The sequence below is a fragment of the Quercus suber genome, unplaced genomic scaffold, assembly GCF_002906115.3.
Source record: "Quercus suber isolate HL8 unplaced genomic scaffold, Cork oak 2.0 scaffold_118, whole genome shotgun sequence".
Taxonomy (NCBI): domain Eukaryota; kingdom Viridiplantae; phylum Streptophyta; class Magnoliopsida; order Fagales; family Fagaceae; genus Quercus; species Quercus suber.
In genome coordinates, this window is record NW_027069583.1 from 1,158,294 (window position 1) to 1,173,429 (window position 15,136).

The following is a 15,136-nucleotide window of genomic DNA, read 5'->3' on the forward strand; positions in this document are numbered from 1 at the left end:
TCATATTCAAAAATGAAACCTAATCTCTATCTACTATAAGTAGATAATATTTATTCAAAGACTAATCTAACAAAATCTATCCTACCCTTATCTAATCATCCAACCCCCTAAAAAAAATACAATCTTGAAAAATTAAATAAAATAGGGATATTAGTAAACATAGTGCACCATTTCATTGAGTTAAATTTGGATAAATTACACTTTTTCATCTTAAATTATCATCCCGATTAATTACACTTAACCCATGAATTATCGAAATACATAGTTAAACCCCCCCAAAAATTATAACTTTGTTTCAATGACCCTCTATCGTCTATTTTGGTGTTTAGTCTAATAGAATTTAGTATTAAAAAACCAATTTAGCCCTCTCACTCTAAAACAAGCAAATGAGGGTAAATTGGTCTTTCAATGCTAAATTATGTTAGAGTTAATATCAAAACATACATCAAGGGTTCTTTCAAAAAAAAAAAAACACACATCAAGGGTTAAGTGGACTGTATATTTTTTGATACAAGCTTTCAAACAATTTATTCTACTTTGAATAGGGTTGAAGCTGTGTCCATAGTGAAATTTAAGGGCAATATCAAAGGAAGAAAAATAAATAAATAAACAAAACATAAGAAATGAAAAGAAGAAAGACCTATTATTCAAGTACATGCTACATGAATTTAGAAACACTACAACCATATTGCATCCTATTCTGCACATCTATGCGTAGTTCTCAGACGCTAGGGCGTTTAGAGGAGGTTCAATAAAAAAGAGCAAAGAGCTTAAAACAATAATGAAGATGGTGAAGAAAATAAGTGATTTGCAAGGATCAGCATATCGCTTAACAAGTGTGATTCCTTCTTCTTGACCAGTTTTTGAAGATGCATCATCCAACTGAAGTGTTGGGCATGTGAAAAAGCCGTATGCTGTTCCAGTAAGAGCTGCTCCAAAATGTGTCCTACAACAGTCAATCCATAAATGGGTTTTAAAATTCAAAAGCCATATAAGTTTTCATTATTGCATGTTTATCATAATCATTCTTACTTCCAATACATAATGAACATTTGTTCTCATATCCCATAACAATCAGAACTGAATCATTTTATATCGAACAAATCTCAAATGACTAACTAGAAAAATATTTTCACAAAATAATGTAGCCAAGATTCTAGTGGCTGAAACCTTACCAGTCATCAATTGGACCGAAATTGCTTAATGCGAAGCCAAGGAGCGTTATAATTATTGCCTTCTGGAACATACTATCCGAAACATCCTTTGCAATAACGTCTTTGTTTTGGACTTGATAAATGAGCCATGCTCCTATTATGGCATATACTGGTCCCTGTGTGTGTAACGGACTCGGTTAAATATAGAAAAGTGAAGACAAAAAATGATGAGAATCACATAGATAAAAGAAAATTGATCACAATGTAGACAGGGACATACTTGGGATTTTAAGGTAGCGGGGGTTAGAGTGTAAAAAAAAAATAAAAACTTCAAATAAGCATCTATATAGTATAAAAAAAATTATAAATACACAAAATTGCTATTTCTAAATACATTACAATGCAATTATTTACCAAAAAAAAAAAAACTAAAAACAAAATAATGATTTTTTTTTAATACTAGGCTAGCTAGGATTTTTTTTTATTTTATTTTATTGAAGTTAGAGCATTTATAGTGATATTGCTAAAAAATTTTTAGCTTTTAGCATCTCAAAAAGCTATTTTATTTATTTTACCACCACACCTTATAATACACTCAATATTAAATGTTCTATTTTTTTATCACTTTATTTAAAATAATATAAACAACTAATTAAAATAGTAAAGGAAGAGAGAATTTGAATTTTTTAATTGAATGAAGATATATAATCTTAATAAAATATTGTATTCTATATTTAACAATTTGCTACAGTCAATTGGTATTTATACCAATTTACTGTAATTGCAAAAAATTTAACTTTAGCTTCTCCAATAATATATGATTTTTGGTTCTTTGGTGGTAAAATAGTTTTTTTTTTTTTTTTTTTAGTTAAAATACAATCACCATTGTGAATGTTTTTATTGTTTTTGTTAAGCTTTTGGGTTGAATAGTTGCTATTTCGGTGAGGCTAGTTAGGCTTATTAAGGAGAATTTGGCCTAAGGTTTTGGAAAGGAACTCAACTACAAAAATAAAATATATAATAACTAAAAAAAAAAATTGGACCCAAGGGCCCAGGCCTACCTAGGTCTGTTATGTAGACAATCTCAGGGAAAAGTACAAAGAAATTGCTAATAATACACCCCCATGGAAGAAAGTATAGATACATAATAATAGCTAGCCATCCAACTTCACCAAGAGTTTAAGTGATTACTGTTAACAATATGAAGTGAGAGAGAAAGACTGAATAGTCTGTATATTCTATGTAAATAATAATATACAATAAAGAGTCTTATATAAGCTAAGTATGTGTGCAGAACAAGTAATATAAGTAAACTACAAGTACAGTATACTGGGCTAAGCCCAATGGGCTAATATAGTCTAAGTTATACACTAACATCCCCCCTCAAACTTGAGATGGCAAGGAGAAAGCCAACTGAAGTTTGGATATAAGATCTCGAAGATGACCAGGTGGATGAGTCTTGGTGAAGATATCAGCAAGTTGGTTAGCAAAGGAGATGGAGAACAACTTGAGATTGCCTTTCTTAAGATGCTGGCGAGTGATGTGGCAATCGATCTCAATGTGCTTGGTGCGTTCATAGAAGACATTATTATGAGCAATGTAGATAGCACTACGATTGTCAAAATAAAGAAGAGTAGCAGTGGGCTATGGAGCATCCATGTCAGCCAAGAGCCGACAAAACCAGATAAGCTCACAGGTGGTGTCGGCAAGGGCATGATACTTAGCCTTAGTACTGGAACTAGAAACCACATCCTGCTTCTTGCGATGCCACAAAACGAGAGAAGTACCCAGCGAGAAATAGTAACCTATGATAAAGCATCGATCACTTGGATCACCTGCCCAGTCCGCATCTGAATAAGCATGAAACTCAAGAGAAGACTGAGAGGAGTAGTGGAGACCATGATAAAGTGTGCCCTTGACATATCGGAGAATCTGAAGAACGACAACATAGTGGACAGAACGAGGAGCATCCATGAACTTACTAACCATACCCACAGCATGTGAAATATCCGGATGAGTAACAGTGAGATAAATCAGACTACCAACCAACTGACGATAACGAGTAGCATCGAATATTGGTTCACCATCCAAGGGTGTGAGCTTTGCATTGTATTCCAAGCGAGTGGAAACAGTCTTGTTTTCAGTGATACCAGCTTTGGAGAGAAGACCAGAAGCATATTTAGTTTGGGAAAAATAGTATCCATTAGAGGATGAGGTAACCTCAAGCCCAAAAAAATAGCTAAGAGTGCCTAGATCTTTCATCTCAAAATGCTGACTAAGGAAGTGCTAAAGAAAGTGGATACCTGCAAAATCATCTCTAGTAATAATCATATCATTAACATAAAGAAGAATAAGAGTGATACCAGTAGAGGATCTTCAGACAAAAAGAGCAGTGTCATAAGAACTTGAAGTGAAACCCTGCTGAGCAACAACTGAGCTAAACTTTTCAAACCAAGCTCGAGAAGCCTGCTTGAGGCTATAAAGAGCACAGCGAAGGCGACAAACTTGACTGCCTAAATGTAGATAGTCAGGGGGTGGTTACATGTACACTTCTTTTTGGAGGTCTCCATTAAGAAAAGCATTCTTTACATCCATTTGATAAAAAGACCAACAGCGAACAGCAGCCACAGCAATGAGACATTTGACAAATGTAAGGCGAGCAACAGGAGTAAATGTTTCCTCATAGTCAATGCCATCCTCCTAAGTAAAGCCCTTGGCAACTAGACAAGCCTTGTATTGTTCAACAGATCTATCAGCCTTGGTCTTGATCTTGTAAACCCACCTACAACCTAGTACAAACTAACAAGGAAGCAAATCAACCATATCCCAAGTGTGATCTTTATGAAGGACATCTAGTTCTTCGTTCATAGCTTGCTACCAAAAAGGGTCAATATGGGCCTCACGATAGGTGTGAGGTTCATAGAGGGTGGCAAGAGCAAAAGAGCAGTGATAATTAGTGAGATAAGGAGGAGGAATGCTTATCCGAGTGGAACGATGAAGTTTAAGACCAAGAGGAGACTCAGAAGAGGGTGGTGCCACAGGATCCAAGACAAGCAGGTCATATGCCAGGGACAGAACTAGAAATGAGTCATCTAGAGAGGCAATCGATGTCAAAAAATTCTCCACAAGTTCAGGATAGAGAGGGAGGAAAAGATTAGTAAAAATGAGAGACTCTGAGGAAGGAGACGCAAGAAACTACTGAAGACTTGTGAAAGGACGATGTTCACAAAGCTCAACATGACAGGAGACATGAAGGCGATGAGAAATGAGATCATAGCAGTGAAACCCCTTTTGAGATACATCATAACCAAAGAACCAACAGAGACGAGCATGAGGTTGGAGCTTTGTTCATTCATGGGGAGGAAGAGACAAAGCAAGCACAACCAAAAATGCAAAAAGAGGAGTAGTCAGGGGTTTGACCATAGAGAAGCTCGAAGGGTGATTTGTTGTGTGTAGTTGGTGAAGAAATACGATTAATGGTGTACACAGCAAGGAGTGCAGCCTCACCCCAAAAGAGCTTGGGAAGAGAGGCAGAAATAAGAAGGGTGCGGACAAGACCGTTTTGTATATTTTGTGTAAATAATAATGTACAATAGAGAGGCTTATAGAGACTAGGTATGTATGCAGTATAAGTAATATAAGTAAACTATAAGTACAGTATACTGGGCTAAGCCCAATGAGCTTATCTAGTCTAAGCTATACACTAACAATTACCATTACTTGACATAGAAAGTGATCGTCTAAGGAACCGAAAATGCTGTGAGTTTGATACAAATGGCTTTATACATTTTATGATATTATCTGAATGGAAGGCTTGAACTACGCACATGATTCATGGATTTAGTATGGAAGGATTATTCAAGGACCTATAATAGTAGGATTTTCTTTGTAAGACTGCCAAAAGCAGATGGAGCCTAAAATGTTTAAGCTAAGTAGAATATTAATGTGGAACAATCACCAACTCAATTTCGATGAAATGAGCATCTTTGCTGAGTAAGAAAATTATGTAGTCACTAGAGCAGGATTTGGCCCCAGCTATGCCATGGCAGAGCAAGAAGCCAATCTATAGAAAATTATTTATTTATTTGTATGAGATATTGAACTTATATTTTATTTATTTATTTTCTATTTCTTTTTAGAAGAAGATATCGAATTAATATGAATCTAATACCTAGCTACTAGTTCAATTTTCCTCTAAATTTAGAAGTACTGCAATGATAAGGCCATTAAACTAACTTACATAGTAATTAATTTAAAACTTTCAGTTCAAGAGGAACTGTGAGGGTTTAGATATTTGACAGCAACAAGCCAACTAATAGAGAATTATACGTATGAGATATTCATTATACGAATTCAATACCTAGCTGCTAGTTGATTTTCCTCTAAATTGAGCGCTTATGGAAGGATAAAGCTACTAAATTTATTATGCTTGTGCAATACAAAGTTTGAAACTTATTTTATGCATGAGCTTTGTGGGTTTAGATCTTCAACATTTGTGACATATGATCTTCCACATGGTCTATCATGAAATGAGACCTTATCAACCAATACACAGTATTACTTGATCAAATAAAAACAAGGCATAACCTAAACAATGAATAAAAGGAAGTGAAGTAGCAATGTTCTTACTGTCCCACCAACCGTTGGCTCTGCTGTGTGAAGAAAGCTTGTCAAGTTGCCAGAAATTCCTCCAAGTATGTAGATCAAGAAAAATGTAAAAGAACCATAGCCTTTACAAACTTGAGGACCAAATGTAAGAAGCCCCCAACAACCAAGAGCCATGTGAAAAAATCCTGAGTGCTGCACATATGAAAAGGTTTTGAGAGATAGCAAATTTGATATTTTGAGCCACACTGCCTATTAGTACTGTTGAATATGAAATCATTATCTATATTTAAATCAAGCCACTTTTTTTCATAGACTTGAGTTTCTAATGCTTCCAAGCAATCAATAACATTTCAAAAAAGAAAAATCAGATCACATTATGCACCATGTCATCTACTTCAATTTCAATTCATGATTCGGTAATAAATTTCAGTGATGACCCCAATTCTTTGTAATAAATAAGTTACTGACCTATGACCCTATATGCATCCAGTTTGCCAAAATGTAGCAGTCAAACTATTTGAAGTGGATTTTGACGTCTGATAATTTTGAGTTAAAAAATAAATGCTAAACAGCAATAGAATGGAAACACGAACCCAATCATCAATCTTGTACCAGAAACATGGGCATTAGTAGCCGCCACCATTCTCCAACCAAGATCAATTGGTTTATCTTTGCTCCATATAGTAATGGAAGAGAAAGGACCTCTAAGTCAGAGTTCCTTATCGGACTTGCTATCTCAAACAGGAAAACCGCAATGTCTATAGAAACCAATAAACTTCTGCATCCAAGATTAAGATTAAAGAAGCATTAGAGAATTGCAAGTGCACAACATGATATGACATGAAAAATAAAAGCAATTACGACAGACCAGGGCTTTACATTAAGTAGAGATTGGATGTTTCATCATATTCATACTGCTGTAAATCTTGAGAACTTTCAAGACGAATACCACTGTTTCTTCTCCTTAGTTCCATGTAACTCTTTTGTTCCTCTTCATCATCTCTTCTAGAATTTTTGGTGATAGACAACGGTTTTTCTGCTTGATTTCCTTTGGCAGTGTTTTCAATGGAAGTAGATGAAGGGTAATTTTCTGAGTTTGTGCCTGAAGAATGAGAATAAACTATAAAATCAGTTTTCGCCATAATTAACAACAGACATAATAAATGTATCTATAGACTTAAGCATTGACTGCTCGCTAAAAAAGAAGCATTGTCGTTGGTAATAATCATATTATCACTACTTTTGGCAGCCAAAATCCTCCTTTTATGCCCTTAGAATGCGACAAATATTATTAAAATTTTACATTCTTTAATTTCTAGGTAACAAAAGAATAGAGCACTCATATTTATTGAAAATTTTAAGTTTGCAATTGTCACTAACTGATAGCAGAAGAGAAGAACCAGAAGCGTAACAGAAAGCCAAGATATTGGTTTATAACAATCGTACATATTTATGATATCTAAAGTATGTTACAGAGATTACATTGAGTGCATTTAGTTCGCATAATAAGACAAGCATTGCAACAACATTATCATAATGTCAACATTATGGTGTTTAGTTCATTTATTTGTACAAAACATTAGGGTAATATAAGATTACCAAAACATTCACATTACCATAAATCATTGCAATGTGATTACCTTATTAAATAATGGTAATATTATATTTTTTACTCATGAGTCATGAGAATGACTGAAAAAAGGAGAAACCTCTAAAATGCCTTTAAAACCTCCAAAATGACCATAGTAATCCCAAGACCTCTAAAATGACTAAAATACCCTCAAAGCCTCTAAAATAACCAAAATACCCCCAATGGAATACATGATAAGACTAGAAAATTTTCGGAGCTGTTTTGAAAAGGCATAACACAAGAGAAACCACTTGAAATTATTAGTAAGACTATTGCAGACAGCAGCAATTTGAAGTTAAGGTTCCATACTGAGGTGGAAAAACTGATAACCAATCTAGGAACTTTAGCTACATATTATATTACAATTCAGTCTTCACTAGAGAAGTGCTTTCCGATTGGTCTGAATGGTACAAGATTTGAGTCACGGCCTAAAAAAGTAGACTTGATGTGCAATACGGGTAATAGTTTTGCATCTCATGATTTAATTTTCCAATCAAGAAACGCCATACATCTAGAACTAACAGAGTCCAAATATCAACTAAAACTGCAAATATTATATCTATCAAAACTGCTTAGTACTATGCTCAATAAGTTAAAGAAGATGCAAAAATGACAAGAATTAGTAGATTTTATTTCATTATATGCTAAACTGACGCGCAGGCCTTCTTTATTGAAACCAACTTACTCAACAGGGAGAAAATTTCTAGAATACTGATATATATTACCTTTATTAAGTTTGCCAAGGTAGATTTCGAGAGAATTCAATTCCTTCTTTGATCTGAACTGACTATTTCTACTATGTAGTTCCTTGGTGTTGTTTGAATTATCCGGAGGCAATTTTGCATCATCTTGAAGTTTTTCAAAATAAGAATCTAATGATCTCAACTGCATCTCATTAGTACTAGACTCTGATGCATAACACATCATGGAGAACTTTTCTCTGTGCAAATCATTGTCTGAAGTGGACCTTAGGTGGCTTTCTCTAAGACAACCCCTTTGTAGGACATTCACTTCCATCATGCCCTTGAAATGTATAGAACAACCTCGATTACAAGCTAATCCTCTAGGTGCTATCCCTTCTTTAATCTTAGTTCTTGTCAAGATATAAGTAGTAGGATATGAGCCATGCCATCTCCTGCACATAAAGCACCTAGTAACATCTGCAAAGGCAATACACTCACTCAAGAATCCTCTCTCACCATGCCTAATCACATTTTGAATTGGCTGAGTTTGATCCTTATAGGGCATTTTATAGCATATTGGAACCACAGCCATGTAATCCTGAAAGAAAAACAGAACAAAAACATGTCAACAATTAGGTCTATCCAAAGAAAAAATGTGTTCAATGTAAATATGAATAGAAATTTCCAAACAATTTCATTATTTCGAAAATATGGAAACGTGGTTCCTTTTAGATGATGTATTAAAGAATCCTTTCCAAACACAATATCACTTTTGCTTTTCGGGATGGACTAGTAGGACAGTAGTACTTCATTTGGCAGAGAAATAGCAAAAGACAGTTGTGTGTATCTGTACGTGTCAGCCTGTCGGGGGCAGAGGAGATTATCCAGAAACAAAGCCAAATTATAATAGGTTGAAATCATAGATTGAAGTTCAAAGGACACATATAAGGTCCATTAGATAGTTTCCCTACTTTTTGTGTTCTGCTTTATGTTCCTCCAATCACAACTTACTATATATTTGTTAACTTTCCTAATAAAATAACCAAAGTTTAAAATAGAAAAAAATAAACACATGACAAAACATAAAATGAAACACAAAAAGTGGTACAGAACCTATCCCCACACTGTTAAAGATCAAATTTTTGTATTGATAAAATTCATTGATGACTAAACATTTATTAATATGTGGATAGGAAATGATTATTTGTAAGAAGTTATTTCATATGACAAGTGTTTTGCCTGGAACAAAGTCGTCAAAGTTCAAATCCATCATGTCTTGTTAAATTTATATCAAGTAATTTATTCTAAAAATTGTTCTTCAATTCCCTTGATTTTAAATCATCAAATCCATATGGAATCTAATTGAATTCACTAAATTGCACAACACACAAGTTTAGCATGTTAAGAATCGTCTGGAATCTCATGAAAATTGATGTGCAATATATATAAAATGAAATGGAGTGCCAGTCTATAACTAGAATATAATACTCCCGGTTTATGAGATACTTCAAAAACTCCATGAACCTGGTTCGTCTGACTTTACATCATGCCCCATAGTAAACGAGTCCACCATACCCGTGGGAGAACTTTGAATATGAACACTAGGCAATTAGCACATGGTAACCAAAGCAACCCAATTTGTCTTTTACACCGAAAACGTGAAAATTCAGAATGAACTATATCATGTGGGGTAGTCACCAATAATAGAAGACAGCATATCTTCCCACAAAACAAAATGGAAGAAGAGAGATAGCTATCATCATATATTTGACAGTTGAGAATGTAAGAAAGGAAGAGTAATACAACATCCAAATCTTAGTTCTCCAGCAAACAATAAAACATGACACCAACTACGTACTTGGCCAAGTTGATAACATTTAAAACAAACCAACCATCCAACCGGAGAACAGTTAAAAGCTGAGTTTATAAAAACACAGAAAGGAGGTGGGTAGTTATTACCGTTAGAGAAGACAAACTATATTTAGTATGAATTCCCTGACATTATGGAGGATTATTGGACATCCCAATAAAATGAGTTGCAGAGGCTTTTGGATACTTCTTCTTAGTACTTCTCTCAGTTGTACATTAATAATTAAACAAATAATTGAAAACAACACTACACAGGAACTGAAATCCAACGAATCCTGCCTTATCTCTGTTGGCCCATTCAGATGTTGCCACGTGTGAATAGCAAAATCCCAACCTTCAAATGGTATTGGATTTGCCCCACCAAGGATTTCCATGGACCCTACTGGATCAGGTTACTCTCATCTCTTATGGTATGGTTTCTAAAATCCGACCGGACTAAAAATAGAATGGGACCATGGACGGAGCCATTCATGGACTAAATGGTATGGTTTCTAAAATCCGACCAGACTAAAAATAGATTGGGACCATGGTAGCTGGTATGGTTTCTAAAATCCGACCAGACTAAAAATAGAATGGGACCATGGATAGAGCCATTCATGGACTAGGAGGTCAATGTCCCCCCAATTTTTTTTTTTTTAAAAATATATATATATATATATATATATAACTATATAATTATATATTTAGGTACTAATTTTAGCATTTTTTTTTTTAGAAACTAATTTTAGCAACTTCGTTCAATAAAATTACATTTTGTCCCCTTTATTGATCATTATAAGAGAAATATTACAATTACAAACTTTTTTACAATATTTTTACAAACTATTGAGATAGCAAATTCTTACTGGTTTGCATCTGGGTCCACCACTTACATCACTTTTTACTTACTAATAACCACTAATCACAACAACAATTTGTAAAAAAGTTTGTAAATCTAATATTTTCCTCCTTTTAAAGGCCATAAAAAAAATTTATAGATCTAAAATCTAAAATATATATATATATATACAAGCCAAAATATTAGTCCAATAACAAAAATTCCTGATAGGCAATAGCAAAGCTAAAAAAGAAATTAAGACTAATTAACCAATTTTACAAAAAAAAAAAAACAAAACAAAACAAACAAATGAGCCCTTTAAAAAACTTTAAACAAAATAATTCTGTCCTAATCAACAAAAGACACGCTTTACACACAATAAAAAAAAATAATAATAATAAAGAAAACTTTTGCCGGCTAAGCAGTAGAACCGAAAGCTAAAGCCCCCACATGCAGCTAACAATAAAATCGCCCCCTAACTCTAAGTCCTAGTTTCGTCCCCAAATGGGACGATACTTATGCACAATACTTAGGTGCTATTCCTTAGGTTCTCCTTTTAAAATTTTTCTATGTGGATTTTTTCTCACAGGATAGAACTTTATTTTTTAGTTAAGTATCCACATGACAGAATTTTAAGAAATGAATCTAAAGAACTACACCTAAGGTATTGTACTTAAATTTTGTCCTTTTGGTTCTATGGTTGGATTGTTATTGTACATTTAAATAGTTAAATTGATAATTATTTAATAATATATATAAATAAATATTATAAATTTGTAAGTATTAATAATGTTAGAGAAACGAATCTTTCCCTAATCAGGTATTGTTCACTTTGGGAATGGGCCGAGGAGCCGATGCCATCCTCACAAATTAGTGCAATCCCACATCGGGGAGAGATGACTCCCACCTTTGCCTTATAAGCATTTGGCCTAAAGAAGGGTGTACTATAGTGTGTGTGATATGTGAGCAAGTCTAAAAAAGTGCACACGCATACACCATGCACTCATTTGCTTAGGTTCAACGCTATAAAAGCAAAAGGAGGAAGGTGGGGGTTTCCCCTTAAACCTCAAAAGGCCAAGGGCTTATAAGAAAGGGGTGGGAAGCGTCTTTCCCCGATGTGGGATTGAACAAATTTGTGAGGATAGCATTGACTCCTCGGCCCATTCCCAAAGCGAACAATACCTGATTGGGGAAAGATTCGTTCCTCCCACAAATAATATTTAAAATTTTATATAAATAAATAAAACTAATAAGGCCCATAGTTATAAATAGAATGAGAGGATGAAAAAGTAAAACAATGCCCAAAAAAAAAAGTCTTTTCATGTGGATTTGGTATGGAAAATGAAAAAAATGAACGAATAGAAAGAAACAGGAGATAACCAAAAAGGTAAATCGTTTAAATTTAAATATATGCCCTTATTGCATAAGAAATAATTTTTTTAATTAGGAAACTTTTTTAGAAACTTTTATTAGCGAAAATAATAAAAACGAACACAGCTCAATTGTTATATTCTATTTTTATTTCTTACCTATATATTTTATATAAATAAAATGTGATTTATGGAATTAATTACAATAATATTTTATAAAAATAAACTCATTAGAAAAAAAATTCTTCCATTATATAGATTTTATCAAATCTATTATTTATTTATTTATTTTTGCGATAGCTATCAAAACAAACATTTTTTTTTTAAAATAACCAAAAGAAATCATTAATATATGTATAAAAGCAGAGACCTCTTGCAGGAAAGTACGAGGTTTTGCAATGTGGCACATTCTATAAAAATAATTGAAATAATCTTAAGTTATATTAGAGATAAGATCAAATTTAAAAATAGAAAACTCTTTATTTCTTTTGGTTCAATGTTTCAAGACTAATTTTTGTTACATTTTTTATTCAATGTTTTAAGACTACTATTTGTTTAATTTGGTTCAATATGTCAAAACTTTTCATCCCTCTCACACACAAAAAAATCTTTGCAATTCCATTCTCCATTTTAATTTCTACTCATTTACATACATATGTCCACAACCGTTCATACCATCCCATCTTAAATACACTCAAACAAAAAAAATGAAATTATTTACTTTCAACGACACCAAGGTAACTCCAACATTGCACTATCATTTGTATGAGTAGGCTATGACCAAGGAAGGGGGTTTGTGTTTTTTATTCAATGACAGTAGCCTATGGTTTTGATGTTGAAGTCGGACGTTGTGAATTTTATGAAAGTTGTGATTTGCTTTGAGTCTTTAGGTGTTGGTTTTGGAAAGTCATAAATGTATTTTGTTTTATAACTAAAGAAAAATATAAAGAAGCATTCTAATTGATTATTTATAAAGTTAACTATTTTTTAATTTTGTGTTAGAACTCATAATTTGTAGGTTTTTTTACTGCTATTTTGTGTAGTATGAGCCATAGTGATAAAAATAAAAATCGATGATGATTTCAAAGCATTTTCCACTTTTTTTTAAAATGATACGAAAGCCCAACTAAAAACAATTAAATTTTGATAATTGGATGTGTTTTTAGCCAATTCCTCTTTGTTTAATCACCCTCTCTTTAGGTTGATACTTACAAATGATTTCCTTAATTTCATTGAGATAATGAATTAGTTTACGATTGAGGTCTTCATACTTGATTGTGAGAATAGAGTGATTAAGTGTTTGGGAGGTTGTTTAAATTTATGTAATTTTAGGATATAAAAGTATTTTATACTTTTAATTCTTATTTAAAAATTTCAAAATCATTTAATCAGTTTGAAAAATAAAATCTACTTTCAACAATAAATGCTATAATATATTATAGTCTTATGGTGTTATAAATTTTTTTAAAATAAAATATGAATTAAGAAAATCAAGTTTCAAAGTATTCAACAATATTGTGGGCAAACAAAAATATTATACAACAAAATAAGTATTATATGTAAGTCTTGATATACACAAAAATGATTTCAAATAAAATTGTAAAGTAATCTACGCATCACATGAAAAGTCATCTAGTTGTAATTAAAATGGACTTTTATTTTTCTCTACAAGTTTTCCTCCCAAATTGATCCAGTCAATCTGTACAACTCATTGTGTAACCAATTGACAAGAATTAAAGGAGATATTCATGTAAGATGACCATTCGAGCAAGTTTATTCCTCACTCTGGCTTGATCAAATTGGTAAGTATTTAAACTCGTAGTTCCATCCACCTTATTTTGTTGTTTAATTAAAACTTTTTGTCGTATATCTTTATACTTCATCTTAGACATCTTGCCAAATGATTACGCAAATGAGTTGTACATTGGCTAGGATCACCCAAGTAAAGTTTGCCACAATGATGGCACTGAGCTTTAACTTTTCTTCAACTTTCTTCCTTATAAAATGAGTCCAAACATCTGAGGTATTCTCTTTTTTTTTTTTCTTGTATCCAAGTCCTCATTTTTAGGCTCTTGCTCTCTCTCTTCCTCTGTCCTTGGACTCTCTTGACTCCCTTCTTGTTCCTCTACCTCTAAGTCCACCATTGGGGATTTCGGACTCCTCATTGATTCAGAAGTTTGGGAGTCAGAATCAAAACAAATTATTACAAATTTATTATTACACATACTCATTAATTAATAGGCACAAATTCATAATTACACAAATTCACAAATTAAACATGATTAACGACAAATTCAAACACTTACTCGTTTTTTAATAGGCATAAAGGTGATGGTGATCCTAAGAGTGAGCTGCCAGGCGACAATAGCGAGGGTGATCGTGAAAATGGCGAAGGAGACCGCATAGTTGGCAAGGGACAATGTCCAATTCTTAAGGGAGAGCCGCTTGGCGAGGAAGAGCTAATTTGTTTGTGTTTGTATTTGTGTCTTCCATCTCTGTTTTAGGCTCTGCATTCCCAATAAACACAAAAAACAATATTTCATTACCATTTTCATCACAACCCAAACAATATTTAACAAACCCCATAATAGTATAACGCCACAAACACCTTAACCCATAAACCAAACCCTCAACAACAACAAAGCAAGTAGCAAGGCATGGAAGCAAACTAAAGTGCCTAGTTTCTGGTGATATGAGCTTTCGTTGTGTTTACATTAGGCATGCTTGAATTTGTACACACAGATGACATGCTTGAATGTGTTTACATTAAGCACATGTACACATCATTTTGTTCATAAAAACATACACAGATGACAGAACACAAGACACACATAAATACACATGTTCATGTTCTGACACACACACCCAATGCATCCAATCAAACACACTGCTATAATAGACCCCAAACCCACATCAGAAAATCCCCACAAAAACAACCAAACACCAAACATGCATGATGGAAATTACAATTATTTTTTATCCATCCAAAAATTTCCATCTTGCAA

At 33.3% G+C, this 15,136-nt stretch overlaps 1 protein-coding gene across 1 annotated transcript; it reads right to left on the reverse strand.

Moving 5' to 3' along the window:
• Nucleotides 1–624: 624 nt before the first annotated feature.
• Nucleotides 625–10,325, reverse strand: LOC112027294 (RHOMBOID-like protein 9, chloroplastic). Its single transcript, XM_024059969.2, has 7 exons — nucleotides 10,035–10,325; nucleotides 8,118–8,673; nucleotides 6,642–6,864; nucleotides 6,375–6,540; nucleotides 5,784–5,954; nucleotides 1,176–1,330; nucleotides 625–946 (listed from the first exon to the last, which is right to left on the reverse strand). Exons 2-7 carry the CDS (start codon nucleotides 8,665–8,667, stop codon nucleotides 709–711), a joined length of 1,503 nt encoding a protein of 500 aa, XP_023915737.2. The 5' UTR covers nucleotides 8,668–8,673; nucleotides 10,035–10,325; the 3' UTR covers nucleotides 625–708.
• Between the last annotated feature and the right edge of the window lie 4,811 nt (nucleotides 10,326–15,136).